This window comes from Tachypleus tridentatus, chromosome 10 (assembly GCF_004210375.1).
Source record: "Tachypleus tridentatus isolate NWPU-2018 chromosome 10, ASM421037v1, whole genome shotgun sequence".
In the NCBI taxonomy this organism is placed as follows: domain Eukaryota; kingdom Metazoa; phylum Arthropoda; class Merostomata; order Xiphosura; family Limulidae; genus Tachypleus; species Tachypleus tridentatus.
The window spans coordinates 13418110-13439621 of NC_134834.1; the positions used below are offsets into that span (position 1 = coordinate 13418110).

The 21512-nt window shown below is 35.9% G+C and overlaps 1 protein-coding gene across 1 annotated transcript in view; it reads right to left on the minus strand.

Annotated features, from left to right (window-relative positions):
* Positions 1-11921, minus strand: part of LOC143227965 (putative carbonic anhydrase-like protein 2) — a 122261-nt gene extending 110340 nt beyond the window's left edge. The window contains exon 1 of the mRNA XM_076459316.1: positions 11337-11921. Coding sequence (XP_076315431.1) covers positions 11337-11394 — 58 coding nt within the window. The 5' untranslated portion in view covers positions 11395-11921. The remainder of the gene's footprint in view (positions 1-11336) is intronic.
* Positions 11922-21512: the final 9591 nt, after the last annotated feature.

Consider the following 21512-nt stretch of genomic DNA (forward strand, 5'->3'; position numbering starts at 1 on the left):
TCACTAGTTATATAACAGTTTCTAAACATCACTAGTTATATAACAGTTTCCAGCCATCACTAGTTATATAACAGTTTCTAACCATCACTAGTTATATAACAGTTTCTAAACATCACTAGTTATACAACAGTTTCTAACCATCACTAGTTATATAACAGTTTCTAAACATCACTAGTTATATAACAGTTTCCAGCCATCACTAATTATATAATAGTTTCCGGCCATCACTAGTTATATAACAGTTTCTAACCATCACTAGTTATATAACAGTTTCTAACCATCACTAGTTATATAACAGTTTCTAAACATCACTAGTTATACAACAGTTTCCAGCCATCACTAGTTATATAACAGTTTCTAACCATCACTAGTTATATAACAGTTTCCAGCCATCACTAGTTACACAACAGTTTCTAACCATCACTAGTTATATAACAGTTTCTAAACATCACTAGTTATACAACAGTTTCCAGCCATCACTAGTTATATAACAGTTTCTAACCATCACTAGTTATATAACAGTTTCTAACCATCACTAGTTATATAACAGTTTTTAAACATCACTAGTTATATAACAGTTTTTAAACATCACTAGTTATATAACAGTTTCTAACCATCACTAGTTATATAACAGTTTCTAACCATCACTAGTTATATAACAGTTTTTAACCATCACTAGTTATATAACAGTTTCTAACCATCACTAGTTATATAACAGTTTCCAGCCATCACTAGTTATATAACAGTTTCTAACCATCACTAGTTATATAACAGTTTCTAACCATCACTAGTTATGTAACAGTTTCTAACCATCACTAGTAATATAACAGTTTCTAACCATCACTAGTAATATAACAGTTCCTAACCATCACTAGTTATATAATAGTTTCCAGCCATCACTAGTAATATAACAGTTTCTAAACATCACTAGTTATATAACAGCTTCCAGCCATCACTAGTTATGTAACGGTTTCTAACCATCACTAGTTATATAACAGTTTCTAACCATCACTAGTTATTTAACAGTTTCTAACCATCACTAGTTATATAACAGTTTCTAAACATCACTAGTTATATAACAGTTTCTAACCACCAATAATTATATAACAGTTTCTAACCATCACGAGTTATATAACAGTTTCCAGCCATCACTAGTTATATAACAGTTTCTAAACATCACTAGTTATATAACAGTTTCCAGCCATCACTAATTATATAATAGTTTCCGGCCATCACTAGTTATATAACAGTTTCTAACCATCACTAGTTATATAACAGTTTCTAAACATCACTAGTTATATAACAGTTTCTAACCATCACTAGTTATATAACAGTTTCTAACCATCACTAGTTATATAACAGTTTCTAAACATCACTAGTTATATAACAGTTTCCAGCCATCACTAGTTATATAACAGTTTCTAACCATCACTAGTTATATAACAGTTTCTAAACATCACTAGTTATATAACAGTTTCCAGCCATCACTAGTTATATAACAGTTTCTAAACATCACTAGTTATATAACAGTTTCCAGCCATCACTAGTTATATAACAGTTTCTAACCATCACTAGTTATATAACAGTTTCTAAACATCACTAGTTATATAACAGTTTCTAACCATCACTAGTTATATAACAGTTTCTAACCATCACTAGTTATATAACAGTTTCTAAACATCACTAGTTATATAACAGTTTCCAGCCATCACTAGTTACACAACAGTTTCTAACCATCACTAGTTATATAACAGTTTCTAAACATCACTAGTTATACAACAGTTTCTAACCATCACTAGTTATATAACAGTTTCTAAACATCACTAGTTATATAACAGTTTCCAGCCATCACTAATTATATAATAGTTTCCGGCCATCACTAGTTATATAACAGTTTCTAACCATCACTAGTTATATAACAGTTTCTAACCATCACTAGTTATATAACAGTTTCTAAACATCACTAGTTATACAACAGTTTCCAGCCATCACTAGTTATATAACAGTTTCTAACCATCACTAGTTATATAACAGTTTCTAACCATCACTAGTTATATAACAGTTTTTAAACATCACTAGTTATATAACAGTTTCCAGCCATCACTAGTTACACAACAGTTTCTAACCATCACTAGTTATATAACAGTTTCTAAACATCACTAGTTATATAACAGTTTCCAGCCATCACTAGTTATATAACAGTTTCTAACCATCACTAGTTATATAACAGTTTCTAACCATCACTAGTTATATAACAGTTTTTAAACATCACTAGTTATATAACAGTTTTTAAACATCACTAGTTATATAACAGTTTCTAACCATCACTAGTTATATAACAGTTTCTAAACATCACTAGTTATATAACAGTTTCTAACCATCACTAGTTATATAACAGTTTCTAAACATCACTAGTTATATAACAGTTTCCAGCCATCACTAGTTACACAACAGTTTCTAGCCATCACTAGTTATATAACAGTTTCTAAACATCACTAGTTATACAACAGTTTCCAGCCATCACTAGTTATATAACAGTTTCTAAACATCACTAGTTATATAACAGTTTCTAACCATCACTAGTTATATAACAGTTTTTAAACATCACTAGTTATATAACAGTTTTTAAACATCACTAGTTATATAACAGTTTCTAACCATCACTAGTTATATAACAGTTTCTAAACATCACTAGTTATATAACAGTTTCTAGCCATCACTAGTTACATAACAGTTTCTAACCATCACTAGTTATATAACAGTTTCTAACCATCACTAGTTATGTAACAGTTTCTAACCATCACTAGTAATATAACAGTTTCTAAACATCACTAGTTATACAACAGTTTCTAACCATCACTAATTATACAACAGTTTCTAACCATCACTAGTTATATAACAGTTTTTAAACATCACTAGTTATATAACAGTTTCTAACCATCACTAGTTATATAACAGTTTCTAAACATCACTAGTTATATAACAGTTTCTAACCATCACTAGTTACATAACAGTTTCTAAACATCACTAGTTATACAACAGTTTCCAGCCATCACTAGTTATATAACAGTTTCTAACCATCACTAGTTATATAACAGTTTTTAAACATCACTAGTTATATAACAGTTTCTAACCATCACTAGTTATATAACAGTTTCTAAACATCACTAGTTATATAACAGTTTCTAACCATCACTAGTTATATAACAGTTTCTAACCATCACTAGTTATATAACAGTTTCTAAACATCACTAGTTATATAACAGTTTCTAGCCATCACTAGTTACATAACAGTTTCTAACCATCACTAGTTATATAACAGTTTCTAACCATCACTAATTATACAACAGTTTCTAACCATCACTAGTTATATAAGTTTCTAACCATCACTAGTTATATAACAGTTTGTAACCATCACTAGTTATATAACAGTTTCTAACCATCACTAATTATACAACAGTTTCTAACCATCACTAGTTATATAACAGTTTCTAACCATCACTAGTTATATAACAGTTTCTAACCATCAATAGTTACATAACAGTTTCTAACCATCACTATTTATATAACAGTTTCTAACCATCAATAGTTACATAACAGTTTCTAACCATCACTAGTTATATAACAGTTTCTAACCATCAATAGTTATATAACAGTTTCTAACCATCACTAGTTATATAACAGTTTCTAAACATCACTAGTTATATAACAGTTTCCACCATCACTAGTTATATAACAGTTTCTAACCATCACTAGTTATATAACAGTTTCTAAACATCACTAGTTATATAACAGTTTCCAGCCATCACTAGTTATATAACAGTTTCTAACCATCACTAGTTATATAACAGTTTCTAAACATCACTAGTTAAATAACAGTTTCTAACCATCACTAGTTATATAAGTTTCTAACCATCACTAGTTATATAACAGTTTGTAACCATCACTAGTTATATAACAGTTTCTAACCATCACTAATTATACAACAGTTTCTAACCATCACTAGTTATATAACAGTTTCTAACCATCACTAGTTATATAACAGTTTCTAACCATCAATAGTTACACAACAGTTTCTAACCATCACTAGTTATATAACAGTTTCTAAACATCACTAGTTATACAACAGTTTCCAGCCATCACTAGTTATATAACAGTTTCTAAACATCACTAGTTATATAACAGTTTCTAACCATCACTAGTTATATAACAGTTTTTAAACATCACTAGTTATATAACAGTTTTTAAACATCACTAGTTATATAACAGTTTCTAACCATCACTAGTTATATAACAGTTTCTAAACATCACTAGTTATACAACAGTTTCCAGCCATCACTAGTTATATAACAGTTTCTAACCATCACTAGTTATATAACAGTTTTTAAACATCACTAGTTATATAACAGTTTCTAACCATCACTAGTTATATAACAGTTTCTAAACATCACTAGTTATATAACAGTTTCTAACCATCACTAGTTATATAACAGTTTCTAACCATCACTAGTTATATAACAGTTTCTAAACATCACTAGTTATATAACAGTTTCTAGCCATCACTAGTTACATAACAGTTTCTAACCATCACTAGTTATATAACAGTTTCTAACCATCACTAATTATACAACAGTTTCTAACCATCACTAGTTATATAAGTTTCTAACCATCACTAGTTATATAACAGTTTGTAACCATCACTAGTTATATAACAGTTTCTAACCATCACTAATTATACAACAGTTTCTAACCATCACTAGTTATATAACAGTTTCTAACCATCACTAGTTATATAACAGTTTCTAACCATCAATAGTTACATAACAGTTTCTAACCATCACTATTTATATAACAGTTTCTAACCATCAATAGTTACATAACAGTTTCTAACCATCACTAGTTATATAACAGTTTCTAACCATCAATAGTTACATAAAAGTTTCTAACCATCACTAGTTATATAACAGTTTCTAAACATCACTAGTTATATAACAGTTTCCAGCCATCGCTAGTTACATAACAGTTTCTAACCATCACTAGTTATATAACAGTTTCTAACCATCACTAGTTATATAACAGTTTCTAAACATCACTAGTTATATAACAGTTTCCAGCCATCACTAGTTATATAACAGTTTCTAACCATCACTAGTTATATAACAGTTTCTAAACATCACTAGTTATATAACAGTTTCTAACCATCAGTAGTTATATAACAGTTTCTAACCATCACTAGTTATATAACAGTTTCTAACCATCAATAGTTACATAACAGTTTCTAACCATCACTATTTATATAACAGTTTCTAACCATCAATAGTTACATAACAGTTTCTAACCATCACTAGTTATATAACAGTTTCTAACCATCAATAGTTACATAAAAGTTTCTAACCATCACTAGTTATATAACAGTTTCTAAACATCACTAGTTATATAACAGTTTCCAGCCATCGCTAGTTACATAACAGTTTCTAACCATCACTAGTTATATAACAGTTTCTAACCATCACTAGTTATATAACAGTTTCTAAACATCACTAGTTATATAACAGTTTCCAGCCATCACTAGTTATATAACAGTTTCTAACCATCACTAGTTATATAACAGTTTCTAAACATCGCTAGTTATATAACAGTTTCTAACCATCACTAGTTATATAAGTTTCTAACCATCACTAGTTATATAACAGTTTGTAACCATCACTAGTTATATAACAGTTTCTAACCATCACTAATTATACAACAGTTTCTAACCATCACTAGTTATATAACAGTTTCTAACCATCACTAGTTATATAACAGTTTCTAACCATCAATAGTTACATAACAGTTTCTAACCATCACTAGTTATATAACAGTTTCTAACCATCAATAGTTACATAACAGTTTCTAACCATCACTAGTTATATAACAGTTTCTAACCATCAATAGTTACATAAAAGTTTCTAACCATCACTAGTTATATAACAGTTTCTAAACATCACTAGTTATATAACAGTTTCCAGCCATCGCTAGTTACATAACAGTTTCTAACCATCACTAGTTATATAACAGTTTCTAACCATCACTAGTTATATAACAGTTTCTAAACATCACTAGTTATATAACAGTTTCTAACCATCACTAGTTATATAACAGTTTCTAAACATCACTAGTTATATAACAGTTTCTAACCATCACTAGTTATATAACAGTTTCTAACCATCACTAGTTATATAACAGTTTCTAACCATCACTAGTTATATAACAGTTTCCAAACATCACTAGTTATATAACAGGTTCCAAACATCACTAGTTATATAACAGTTTCCAGCCATCACTAGTTACATAACAGTTTCTAACCATCACTAGTTATATAACAGTTTCTAAACATCACTAGTTATACAACAGTTTCCAGCCATCACTAGTTATATGACAGTTTCTAACCATCACTAGTTATATAACAGTTTCTAACCATCACTAGTTATATAACAGTTTCTAACCATCACTAGTTATATAACAGTTTCTAACCATCACTAATTATACAACAGTTTCTAACCATCACTAGTTATATAAGTTTCTAACCATCACTAGTTATATAACAGTTTCTAACCATCACTAATTATACAAGAGTTTCTAACCATCACTAGTTATATAACAGTTTCTAACCATCACTAGTTATATAACAGTTTCTAACCATCACTAGTTATATAACAGTTTCTAACCATCACTAGTTATATAACAGTTTGTAACCATCACTAGTTATATAATAGTTTGTAACCATCACTAGTTATATAACAGTTTGTAACCATCACTAGTTATTTTACAGTTTCTAAACATCACTAGTTTTATAATAGTTTTCAGCCACCAGTAGTTTTACCTTAAATCTAGGACATTATGAATGCAACGTTTCAATTGTATAGATTCCATAAACATTCTGTATTTAACGTTTCAATTGTATAGATTCCACGCTATTTAATGATGAAAACACTAGAACAAAAGACATTCGAATGGTGGACAAAACGGTTTAAGAAGTGAGAATGTACTAACCCTGATTACTCCATCGTCTGGAGGGGTAAAATCCTCAGGAGGGTTAGAAAGTAGTACGCTTTGCGCGAAGTCATAATTAACACCATTAAGAAATATGTTTATAATATTTGTTTTCCGCCAGCTGTTTGTTAATTCACGAGATATTAATATTTCGAACCAAGCTAACGTTTAATAGTCTGTAACAAAAAATAGCAAAGAAAACTTAACTCGGTGGTTAATATAAAAGAGAACTGGGATTATAAATCTTAAATATATGGATGTATGAGAACATAGATGTAAGTAATCACAGCGGTTACAACATGGATGCATCAGAACAGAGATATAAGTAATCACAGCGGTTACAACATGGATGTGTGAGAACAGAGACAATGTAATCACAGTGGTTACAACATGGATGTATGAGAACAGAGACAATGTAATCACAGTGGTTACAACATGAATATGATATATTATTTGCACATCATATGTTAAGATCGGCTACGTGTTTTATATAAACGATTTGGAAACTAATATTCGCCTGTTTTTTGTTTTTTTGTTTAATATATCTCAAAATTTATTTTTATTAACAAAATTTTATATGTTTAGATTAATTGTTTGTTTGTTTTTGAATTTCATACAAAGCTACTCTAGGGCTATCTGTGCTAGTCGTCCCTAATTTAGCAGTGTAAGACTAGAGGGAAGGCAGCTAGTCATCACCACCCACAGCTAACTCTTGGGCTACTCTTTTACCAACGAATAGCGGGATTGACCGCAACATTATAACGCTCACACGGCTGAAAGGGTGAATGTGTTTGGTGCGACCGGGATTCGAACCCGCGACTCTCAGATTACGAGTCGAACGGCTTAACCTACCTGGCCATTCCGGGCCTATTTAGATTAATAAATAATGGTTTTTACCAGTTTCTTATTAGTTTTAGTTTTAGGTGATGACAACGATATAAAAAGTGTGTTTTTTTTTAGACTAAACTTTAATTCCAACTAACAATATATCCATTTAGTCAGTGTTTCGGTATTTCATCACCAGGATATTTTATCGTCCGTCACAGAGTTGATTCTTGAGATGTTGTGTGATGCGATGATACATCCTGGTGAATTTATCGTGTGGCTAGTGTTCATTATAATCTAACCAAAAAAATTTTAGGCGTGAAATAAAAATTTCGGGGTAAAAATTATTGAGTGTGCGACTTAACGTAATGAAATTTAAACTGGTGGCTGAACTGACAGCTACACTTATAACATTGATAAGAACTTTATAACAAGTATTGATTCATTAGTTACCTGGGCCGCGTTCATTGTTTTACCCACTATCGTGTTACGACGTTTACTCTTACTTTTTAGGCGAGTGTTTGTGCGTGTTTTGTTAAAGCAAAGCCACATTGGGTTATCTGCTCAGTTCACGGAAGGGAATCGAACCCATTATTTTAGCGCTGTAAATCCGAAGGCTTACTGCTATGCTAGCTGTGGTCCTTTTAGAGAAAGCTGTAGTGAAACTTTGAGGATGAAAACGTGAAAAGGTTTCGTTCGAAACACCTAATTATGTGGGTCTTAAAGAATTATCCGTGCACTAATCTTGAAAAAAAAAAAACACCTTTAAAATTAAGTTTCGGTGCGAAGAAGAAAAAAAAATCCGAAGAAACTGATTCAAAATTTGAGGTTTTATATCTCGTGCGTTTCTTAAAAATACCTTGAAATTTGGTATTTGTGTTTCTAACACGAAAGCCACGTACGGCTATCTGCTCTGTCCACCGAAAGAAATCGAGCCCCTGATTTTAGCATTGCAAAATCAAAGATTTACTGCTGTCCCAGCAGGGGACAATTTGGCATGTGAAGTTAGGATACACATGAGCACTTCCAACGAAAATATGCGATCGTTTGGGTTGCCACAGTCCGAAACACGGGAAGTAAAACTTCGCTGAACTGTTGCTACTGTTGATAATAGAGATTGTGTCCTAGAGGTTGTTTACGCCGCACGACACACTACCGTGCGCTTTGAAATAGCACTGCTTTAATCAGTCTTAATTAAAGCGGCCTGGCATGGCCAAGCGTGTTAAGGCATTCGACTCATAATCTGAGGGTCGCGGGTTCGAATTCCGGTCGCACTAAACTTGCCATTTCAGCCGTGGGGGGCGTTGTAATGTGCGGTCAATCCCGCTATTCGTTGGTAAAAGAGTAGCCCAAGAGTTGGCGGTGGGTGGTGATGACTAGCTGCCTTCCCTCCAGTCTTACATTGCTAAATTAGGGACGGCTAGCGCAGATAGCCCTCTAGTAGCTTTGTGCGAAATTCAAAACAAACAAACAAACAATCTTAATTAAAATATTTTCTCCACAAAAATAAACAAACAGTTTTCATTTCCCCTAAATGTTTGTAACAGTAATTTCGTAATAATCTAAGCCTCATCAGTTGAATTACACTATTCGTTGCTGGCCAATAGCATTTCAGCTTTTCTTTACTGTCCGAAAATTCTGAAACCGTATATAATTTGATTTTTTTTTTCTTAAATTTCAGTTACGTGATTAGTAGTTACGCTAGCCGTCCCTAATTTAGCAGTTTAAGACCAGAGGGAGGGCAGCTAGTCATCACCACCCCACCGCCAACTCTTGGGCTACTCTTTTATGAACGAATAGTGGGACTGATCGTAACCCTGCACGGCTGAAAGGGCGAACATGTTTGGTGCGACCGAGCTTCGAACCCGCGACCCTCGGATTACGAGTCGAACGCCTTAACACACTTGGCCATGCCGGGCCAGTTGAAGCAAGAGAAGGCAGAGTTAAACCAACTGCGAATAGAAATTTGTCTCGAATTACAAAATCGGCAGGTAAAACAAATTACAAAATCAGCAGGTAAAACGCATTCTCTAAAGTTTGTTGAAACTTATGTGCTTCCAAACTTTTCAGAGATCCCATTTAAACCTAACCAGTCATTATGACGTTTTAAAGACTGCTTAATATTTGCATCCAGTTACACAACGCGTACATCATTTAGATTAATGTGATAGGCGAACGTCCCTAACTGCTTTAATATGCGTGATTTCATAACCATTTTACTGTCGAGTGTATATCTGTCGATACTATGTAACGACTGCTTTAACTTCGACTTCAATGCCAATTAAAACCTAATGAATAGAAATCATCTTCCAATTAGGAGGTTATATAATCGTACCTGACATTGACCGTGAAATAATCGTACGGACTTATATAATAATCCTAGTTAAACGATTTTATAAATCACGTCATCAAACATTATTATCTTCCCGGATCCCCAGTGACAAGTCTCAAGATTTATAACGCCAGAAACCGAGTTTCGATACCCATGGTGTGCGCGGCTGAGACAGGTCATTGTGTTGCTCTGTGTTTAACTTCAAACAAGAAAACTTATTATTCCGAATCTTAGGCCTAATCATTTGCCATGTGTTGCAGCAGAATATGACATTTGTTGGTTTCGGATATCCCTCCAAAATTACACAAGGACTGTCTGCGCGAGCCATTCTTTGACTAGAGAGAATTCAGCTAGTCAACAGTACCCCCGTCAACTCTTAGATTACTCCAATTGAATAATGGGATTAACAGTTATTCTTATAACGCACCCTAATAAAAAAAAAACGCTGCTTAGAGCGATTATAAGTTAAGAGAACGCGAACCATGAATCTACAAATTCAGTTCTGTCACTCTAGACATTTTGATATGACCGTCGTCAAAAATATTGAATACGCGAATGAATGAGCGATGAATACGTAAAGCTGGACGCAACTTTAAAGCCATCCTTGGTTTGTCTGGTAATGTAAGAAGACTTGCTTTGTACAGTCCATAATCCAATTGGCATTTGTTCCTTATGGCAAACGTTCAAGCTGTTACAATCATTCACGAAATATATTTTCTCGCCACAATAGCTCAATGCTAACGTGAAGGCCCGGCATGGCCAAGCGTGTTAAGGCGTGCGACACGTAATCTGAGGGTCGCGAGTTCCAATCCCAGTCACACCAAACATACGCGCTCTATCAGCCGTGGGGGCGTTATAAATTTTCGGTCAATCCCACTATTCGTTGGTAAAATAGTAGCCCAAGAGTTGGCGGTGGGTGGTGATGATTAGCTGCCTTCCCTCTAGTTTTACACTCCTAAATTAGGGACGGCTAGCACAGATAGCCCTCGTGTAGCTTTGTACGAAATTCAAAACAAACCAAACTACCATAAACGAAAATAACTCCTCCCCCTGGCGGCTCATCTTTAACAAACACGCGGGAAATAAAACGTTTCCATTAAAAAACAATTCAGTGATCTAGATTAGAAAGATTGAAGAAATCTCTTACCTTGAAGCCGTGAAATGAAAAGAATTCCTTGAACGACAGAATAAACTGGAAGGAGCATGACTGTTCAGTACATATACAAAAGAAATTATCTTAATTGAATCTGTATGGTTCAGGAGAAAGTGTCTTTTATCGCTATAACTCTCTCAGAATTACCACTGGGGAACACTGTTGTTCACAGACCATACAGTTGAGTCACAGAACTACAAATGATTTTAAAATCGTGTCTTGTGACAAATTCTCTTGTGCTATTAGAGTCATAATAATATATAAATCGAGTTATAGGAATTTCTCCCGACCTTAACCACGTCAGAGTGTTCTAACTCGTACCTAGGCGTCCTTCAATGACTTAGCGGCAATTTTTTGCTGGCTTACGGCGCTAAAATTTGGGTTTTGATACCCGTGATGAGCAGAACACAGATAGCAAGTTGTGCGGCCTTGCGTTTCACAACAACAAAAGCACACTTGGCGTGACTTCTGTTTTCAAAGAGGTGGTTAGGTAACGTTTGCTTTCGTTCGACCTCCGAAAGTAACGGATTATATCGCTCGGAAGGCGTTGAACACGAGTTGACTCTACGTCTGCTGACAAACCTCACCGACTGTGGACGTCCGACGGAAGGTTGTTCTTTATTCGGCGGAACACCTGCAGTTGCAAATCGATCATTACATTCCGTTTACCAGTGGCGCCCTCTCGCCTCCAAGTCCGCAATATAAAAGAAAATAGTGTCTATTTTGAGATATTTCTACAATGGACGAAATAAATTAAACGAAATATTCCATCATTTAGATTGCTCTGCGTGTTTGAATATATTATTGTCACTATGACATAACTGATAAACACGAGAAGTTGTGTAGTTGTAAAAAATTTATATTTTCTGTCGCTTTCTTTCATTTAAATAATACTTATTTATATAATAAAATTACACGATGGATATTATTTCACAGTCTTAGAAAGTCGTAAAATATACTTTAAAGATATTCGTGCCCATACACTAAGAACAAGACATTGCTATTGTGTTCCGTAAATGCGGAAGAAAACATTATAGTAAAAATAAATATATAAAAAAATAAGTGTCTAACAAACCATTCTACTTCTATACCGTCTCTCCTCCAAGGGGCACAGTGACATGTTTGCGGACTCATACCGCTATAAACATAGATTCGATACCTATGGTGGGCTGAGTACTGATAGCCCTTTGTGTGTAACTCGTACTCCGAGTCGCGAGTTCGAATCTCGGCCGCACCAAACATGCTCGCTCTCCCAGCCGTGGGGGCGTTATAATGTGACGGTCAATCCCACTATTCGCTGGTAAAAGAGTAGCCCAAGAGTTGCCGGTGGGTGGTGATGACTAGCTGCCTTTCCTCTAGTCTTACACTGCTAAATTAGGGACGACTAGCCCAGATAGCCCTCGAGTAGCTTTGCGCGAAATTCAAAAACTTTCTGCTTAATCACAAAATACAAACAACGAAACTTTCCAGTAATATAGTTTCAAAGTTACGTTTAATTTCATACTAAACACATTTCATTGTAATATCACTACACAAAAGCCATTTTTCTGTTACTTACAATCGAAGTTGTTTTTATAAGCCAATTTATTTTCTAAGTTTTCTATTTTTTTACGGTCCCCTAGGGGTACCGCGGTAAATCTTTAGACTTACAACGCTGAAATCAGGGGTTTGACTCTCCTCGGTGGACTCAGCAGATAGCCCACTGTAGCTTCGCTATAAGAAAGCACACATTTTTTTTTTCTGAGAAAAATAACATTTTTATAAGGTAGTTTTTATCTAAAGGGAAGGAGTGAATCAGACGGTCTGATGGAGCTGGTTACTATCAGAAGTAAAGAGAAACGACGAATTTTACGACTAACAACAGAGAAGTTGTTATCATTAACCGCAGGCAACAACTGCAACAACTGTCAGTATTAGTTAGACAAGGAAGCTAACTTCTCATTATTTCTAGTAGCACTAATTAACTAGTTGGAGTTAAGTCTGACAAAACGAGGAAGTCAGTTGTGACGCAGCCGCAGTGAATTGATTAATGACGCAGTCGTAGTGTATCATATAACATCATAAGCCTACAGAAGCAGAGAGAAACCGGAACCTACAAACTATATCTACAACGTGTATATCTTCTTGGAATTTTCTCGAAAGTTCATTTCTTTTGTTCCCTTAGCACGTAGAACAGTAAAATCAGGGCTTTTGGTTCGAATAGAGAGGTGGATGGATAGATGCGTAAGGAAGTAGTGTGCCAATCTCCAACGATGTTACGAGAGACACAAAAACTGTAAAGAGAACTGAAAACTGCTCGTAAATAACAGAATTAAATAAGATAATATTTATACTATTAAAACTCTATTGCTTATACACAAAAGCCACCTTGCGGTAACTAATGTCTAAATATACTTAAACTTTTATCACAATGATATGGTTCTTGTTTATTGTAAATAAACTCATAATTAGATAAACAATAGTGATTCTTCAACATTGGTTTTTTGGATTAGAATTGTTCTCCTTTTAGTATACAGACTGATAAAAATGGATAGGTGTTATATATATATTGTAAGATGGATATGGATAATAGATGGATTAATATACATATGTATATTGCTAGATTGGTATACATAAATAGATAGACTAATAAAGTATATATATATATATGTGTGTGTGTGTGTGTGTATGTTGCTAGAAGGACGTAGTTAAATAGATAAATTGATGAATAGGTATAGATAAATATATATGTATGCTGTTAGATGGATGTAGACAGAGAGAGGTGTGGATATATATATATATATTTATATTGCCATATGGATAAAGATAAACAGATAGATTAATGGCTAGGCGTATATATTATATTGCTATATTGATGTACATAAACAGATACATAAGTGTATACAGCTGCGTGTATATAAATAAACAGATGTTGTCCCATGTACTCCCAGTGGAAACAGATTACCTTAAATGGCCAACACAGTTGATGATAGTGTTACAAAACTGCAGACGGACATCTAAACATTACAACAACTTGATTAATAATTTAATAACGTTATACGAGACACAGAAATAAAGCAATCATTCCAGCTAGACCCCATATATATCTATCTTTCATACACCAAACGGAACAGCGAATAGAATAAAGTACACGTACAACTTGGAACTCACAGGACGCAATGACAAATGTTCGTGTTCATTAGGCGGGTGGTATTTTATTACCAACCAGCGCACTGTACAAGTTTTTACGCTGTTCTAATTTACGTAAACAGTCCTCGTATATTAATCTATCTTTTTTTTTGTGCACGTATGTTATAGAGTTGCGTGCCGCTCGAAGTATAATGGGCCATACGGAAATGTTCAGAGAAACTGACCTAAAATTCTAAGAGGTATCACGAAATTGTAATTTCGTGCCATCAGTGGAGAAGACTTAATATTTTATCAACGCTTGAAAAATTCTAAGCGGTCTTCTAAACGTAAAATAAAACAACAACAAAAACGTAACATTTACGCAAATCGTGGTAATTCTACAAAAAAAAACAGAATTATTACAACTATTAATTAAATTATTCAGGTAATTAAAATACTAGACGAGGAAAACAGTAATTATTTGCTGACATGTTTGCTACGTAATTTTGAAAATAAAATATTTTGGTAATTAGGTTAAAATATATATATTGTGATGTTCAAAATAGAAAAAAACAATTGACAATTATAAAGAAAATTGCAGTTTTCGTTTGTAGTTAAGTACAAAGCTACACGAAGAGCTAGCTACCTATGTTGTGCCCCGTATTAACCTACAAAGCTACACGATGAACTAGCTACCTGTGTTGTGCCCCGTATTAACCTACAAAGCGACACGATGAACTAGCTACCTGTGTTGTGCCCCGTATTAACCTACAAAGCGACACGATGAACTAGCTACCTGTGTTGTGCCCCGTATTAACCTACAAAGCGACACGATGAACTAGCTACCTGTGTTGTGCCCCGTATTAACCTACAAAGCGACACGATGAACTAGCTACCTGTGTTGTGCCCCGTATTAACCTACAAAGCTACACGATGAACTAGCTACCTGTGTTGTGCCCCGTATTAACCTACAAAGCTACACGATGAATTAGCTACCTGTGTTGTGCCCCGTATTAACCTACAAAGCTACACGATGAACTAGCTACCTGTGTTGTGCCCCGTATTAACCTACAAAGCTACACGAAGAGCTAGCTACCTGTGTTGTGCCCCGTATTAACCTACAAAGCTACACGATGAACTAGCTACCTGTGTTGTGCCCCGTATTAACCTACAAAGCTACACGAAGAGCTAGCTACCTGTGTTGTGCCCCGTATTAACCTACAAAGCGACACGATGAACTATCTACCTGTGTTGTGCCCCGTATTAACCTACAAAGCGACACGATGAACTAGCTACCTGTGTTGTGCCCCGTATTAACCTACAAAGCTACACGATGAACTAGCTACCTGTGTTGTGCCCCGTATTAACCTACAAAGCTACACGATGAACTAGCTACCTGTGTTGTGCCCCGTATTAACCTACAAAGCTACACGATGAACTAGCTACCTGTGTTGTGCCCCGTATTAATCCATTTTCTAGCGTTATTAAGTCTACAGACATACAACGGTGGCACTGGGTGACCAAAGAATACACTGATAATGGATGTGTAATTTTGGATAATGTAGCTTAATACTTTACTTAATTTAGTTTTAGTTTATCACAGAATATCCATGTAAAGTTAGGATCCATGAAACGTAAACTAACAGTGAAAGAGCACACACATTTTACACAAGTTCCTCTCACCAGATGACAGGTCAGTCTGATAAACAATAAAAAAATGGGGCACGTGTAAATGTATTTGTATATATATATATTTGTCCCATCCCCCAATGGCTCAGCGGCATGTCTGCGGACTTACAACGCTAAAAACCGGGTTTCAATACCCGTGGTGGGCAGAGCGCAGATAGCTCATTGTGCAGCTTTGTGCCTAATTCAAAACAACAACATATATGTATTTGTTTCTCTATTGCTTGTTTGTTTGTTTGTTTTTATTTCCCGCAAAGCTACTCAAGGGCTATCTCCGCTACCCGTCCCTAATTTTGTAGTGTAAGACTAGAGGGAAGGCAGCTAGTCATCACCACCCACCACTAACTCTTGGGCTACTCTTTTACCAACGATTAGTGGGATTAACCGTAACATTATAACGCCCCCACGACTGACAGAGCGAGCATGTTTGGTGCAACTGGGATTCGAACCCGCGACTTTCAGATTACGAGTTGAACGCCTTAACCCACCTGGCCATGCCGGGCCATTCTCTGTTGCAAAATACAAAGTTACCCAAAAGGCCATGTGTACTCTGTTCACTACGGATATGTAAACCTGATTTTTAGCGTTTTAAGTCCTTCGACATATTGGTGAGTCACTTGAAGACATACTGTGTGAGACCTCTCAATAGCGTTAGTTTAAAACTCTGTTAGAATGCTGGCTCATTTGTATTCATTCTTTTACTTTCAACTTTATCAGTTTAGTACAGGTACTTTTTCATCAAAGCGACATCTTTAACGAGAGAAAACAGGCTAAGACTAGTACCATTTTAATAACATGACACCTACTGAAGTCTCCTCACACGAACACCATTAATAAGTTAAATTTCAATTAAGTGGCCAAATGATTATAGTTCCGGGCTTTGTATTGGTAGGTCCTAAGTTCGCGCTACGATGTTGGTTAACACGATCAGTCAATCATGTTATTCCGTAAGAAGGAAGACAAATTCCTTACAGCGGTAAGTACTCTTTGTTGACTACCTTCCTTCTGGTCAGTAGTTCAAAATGAGGGACAGCTATCCTTGACTTGTAGGGTTCTCTAACCCGACAGTTTATATCATTCCACTCATAAAGTGCACGTGCTGCAGGTTGAAAATTTCTATTCCAGTAACTGAAATATGGCATGGATTCCCTGTATATTGTTTATAAATAACCATGTTTGATGAGTGGCGCTGTTATTCTGATTCTCTTTATTTTTTGGAAGCCTCTTAATCTGTCGACTCTAGATGGCTGTATGGATAAGAAAACTTCACCGACTTCTCTGTATAAGATAACTCCAATTATTTATTTGGATAAGATGACTTCATCGACTTCTTTTGATAAAATAACTTCATTGACTTATTTAGGTAAAATGACTTCATTGACTTTTCTGTATAAGACGATTTCATCGATTTCTCTGGATAAGATGATTTCGGTGACTCCTCTGGATAAGATGACCTCATTGGGTAAGATGACATCATTTCTTTTTTTGGATAGATGACTTCATCGTCATCTTTGGATAAGGTAATTTCATCGGCTTCTTTGGATCGGCTTCTTTGGATAAGATGATTCACTGACTCCTCTGAATTGACTTCTTGCTTTTATTGGATAAGATTACTTCATTGGGTAAGATGACTTCATTGCTTTTATTGGATAAGATAATTTCATCGGCTTCTTTTGATGACTTCATTGACTTCTTTGGATTGGATAAGATGACCTCATTGGGTAAGACGACTCATCTTTCTTTGGATAAGATAATTTCATTGGCTTCTTTGGATAAGATGATTTCATTGACTTCTTTGGATAAGATTACTTCACTGACTCCTCTGGATAAGATGACTTCATTGGGTAAGATGACTTTATTGCTTTTTATTGGATAAGATAATTTCATCGGCTTCTTTTGATAAGATCACTTCATTGACTTCTTTGGACAAAATTACTTCACTGACTCCTCTGGATAAGATGACTTCATTGGGTAAGACGACTTCATCATCTTCTTTGGATAAGGTAATTTCATTGACTTCTTTGGATAAGAGTACTTCATCGACGTTTTTGGATAAGATGACTTCATTGAGTTCGAAGAGATACTTCTGTACGATCGTGTTGTTAATCTGCCCACCCCGGTTGTCGAAACCCGAATTTTAGCATCTTAAGCCCGCAGACTTACCACTGAGCCACTTGCGTGAGGTGTGGTGGTGATAGTAAGTCCTTATGAAAACGTACCGAAGTGTGAATTATTTATATCTTCCTTAAGTGATGACATATGAATGTTTGGAAACGTGCACGTGCAAGTTCTGCACATATACACACTTATAGAATGTCTTCAATGTTTATTCACCACAGTAGCTAAGTCTAGTACGTGGTTACATGTTGAATGTCACTAACTGATTGTGAAGCGGTTCCTGTTGAAATTATTCCGGTTTTATCCAGTAGAGTGCGCTTGAAACACGTGTAATGACAAATTTTAACTTAGAACAATAACCACCATAACAAATATCTCAAAACTACACGTTTCTAACATAAAAGACCCGACATGGCCAGGTGGATTAAGGCGTTCGAGTCGTAATCTGAAGGTCGCAGGTTCGAATTCCCGTTGCCCTACACATGCTCGTCCTTTCAACCGTGGGAGCGTTATAATGTTACAGTCAATCCCACTATTCTTTCGTAAAAGAGTAGCCTAAGAGTTGGCGGTGGGTGGTGGTGACTAGATGCCTTCCCTCTATTCTTACACTGCTAAATTAGGGACGGCTAGCGCAGATAGCCCTCGAGTAGCTTTACGCGAAATTCAAAAACAAACAAACAAAGATAAAAGCATCATCCTATTACCATACAGGTTAAATATTTTACTTCTGCACTCGATAAGACGACGTAAGCAAGAACAACGACTTTTAACTTTACATCTGAAATTTCAAGACGAATTTATAGAATTAAAAACAACTTGTTTTTGTTTGGTTTGCTTCTCTTCAAAAGTCACTAACGTAATGAGCACAACTACAACTACTAAACTATTTTAATCTCACGCGCGAGGTTGAATAGTTAGTTTCTCACCACCTCACTTGAGAAGAGCAGAAGAACACAGCTTGCTGTCTCTTCTTTAAAACTAAATCACCGCTTTGTTAGCTCCCTCATTGGCACAAACAAAGAGCCATGTTTAGTTTCTTTTCTAAGTCTCTAGACGCACCAGTCTCGTGATATTTTTTGAAAGAAATAACGTTTTATTTGTTATTTTCTACTGATAATGTAAGTAATTGTTGAGGCTCCGCATGGCCAAGTGGTTAGAGTGCTCAACTGGTAATCTGAGGTCGCAGGTTCGAATTCCCGTCACACCAAACATTATAACGTTACGATCATTCGCACTATTCGCTGATAAAGGAGTAGCCCAGTAGATGGCGTTGACTAGATGTCTTCCCTCCCAGCTTTAAACAACTAAAGTAGGGACGGCTGGCAGATAGTTCGCGTGTAGCTTTTCGGGAATTTTAAAAAACGAACAAACAAATTGATCATCGCTTCATTTAGACTGGCTTATATTTTCAGAGGTGCTTCGCTGACCTGTATCCAGTCCAGAGGCTATGTTGTATTTACCATCCAATACAGAAAATATGTTGATTTCGCTGACCTTTGTCTAGTTCTAATGATATCATTGCCCGGCATGGCCTAGCGCGTTAAGGCGTGCGCTTCGTAATCTGAGGGTCGCGGGTTCGCGCCCGAGTCGCGCCAAACATGCTTGCCCGCCAGCCGTGGGGGCGTTATAATGTGACGATCAATCCCCCTATACATTGGTAAAAGAGTAGCCCAAGAGTTGGCGATGACTAGCTGCCTTCCCTCTAGTCTTACACTGCTAAATTAGGGACGGCTCGGTGCAGTGGGCTAACAACCTACTCACTTAAATACCTGTTCATGAAACCGCAAGTGATTGCGGCCCTATGTTCCTTGACGGAATCGAGCGGTAAATGAATGAATGAATGAATGAATGATATGATTATTGCACTGACTTTTATTGAGTTCAGAGAATATGTTGATTGGATGCATCTAAAGTGTAAGACTACAAGTGCAGGACGTAGATAAGTCTATGAACCAAAGGTACAGCAGTTTTAAAACATAAAGCAACCGTTGACGTTTAACTGCTTATAATGTTTATAATAGTCTAAGTTTAGCTTCCTTCATCCAGTTATCTCACCAATAAGATTTACCAATGATGCTGTGGAAACTTGGTGTTTGTAGCATAACGTGAATATTTTTTAAAATATTTGTGTTACAAACGAAGGTATGTCGATAACACAGTGATGATTTCCTCCGATAATGAAGGTAAGAGCAGCGCCCTCTATAGTGTCATAGTGGCGAGTTCACGAGTTTACAGTGCTAAAAACTCGATTTAGATGCCTGTGTTGGACGCAGCACAGATAGCACATTGTGTAGCCAAGTGCAAACTAAAACAAAGTGAAAGTAGATATAATTGGGAAACGCGACAGCAGAGCTGAGAAGCAGACAGACGATTGGACGAATAAACAGACGGACAAACGAGTGTATAGACACTTCGATCACAACACAATGACGTTCAAGTCCTCCGACTGTAAGCTCCTATCCTCTGAACGGTTTCTTATTGAAACGTTTCTCAGAGTTTGCTTGTTTCTGACACAACATTCATCATTCTCCGGATGGGGCTTCCACCCATCGTATCTCCGTTATAACTGCTTCATATTCACTACTACTGTTACAATAGACACTCTTATCTTCTTGCCACCCTACATCTTTCCATAAGAAACACCTATATAACAGACAGATATATATCTATAGTAAGACACAAAATGTCCTCCGTTGGTACAGCAGTAAGTCTACGGATTTATAACACTAAAATCAGGGGTTCGATTTTCGTTGGTGAACTCAGCAGATAGCTCGATGTGGATTTACTATAATAAAACCCACACACAAGAAACGAAATGCTGTTATATCAAATTGTGGAACACAATGTTCCTTTCTATTTGGGGACCCGGCATGGCCAAGCGTGTTAAGGCGTGCGACTCGTAGTCTGAGGGTCACGGGTTCGCATCCCCGTCGCGCCAAACACGCTCGCCCTTTCAGCCGTGGGGGCTTTCTAATATCACGGTCAATCCCACTATTCGTTGATAAAAGAGTGGCCCAAGTAATGGCGGTGTGTGGTGATGACTAGCTGCCTTCCCTCTAGTATTACACTACTAAATTAGGGACAACTAGCACAGTCATCACCACCCACCGCCAACTCTTGGGCTACTCTTTCACCAACGAATAGTGGGATTGACCGTCACCTTATAACGCCCCACGGCTAAAGGAAGAGCATGCTTGGCGCGACGGGGATTCGAACCCGTGACCCTCGGATTACGAGTCGAACGCCTTGACACACTTG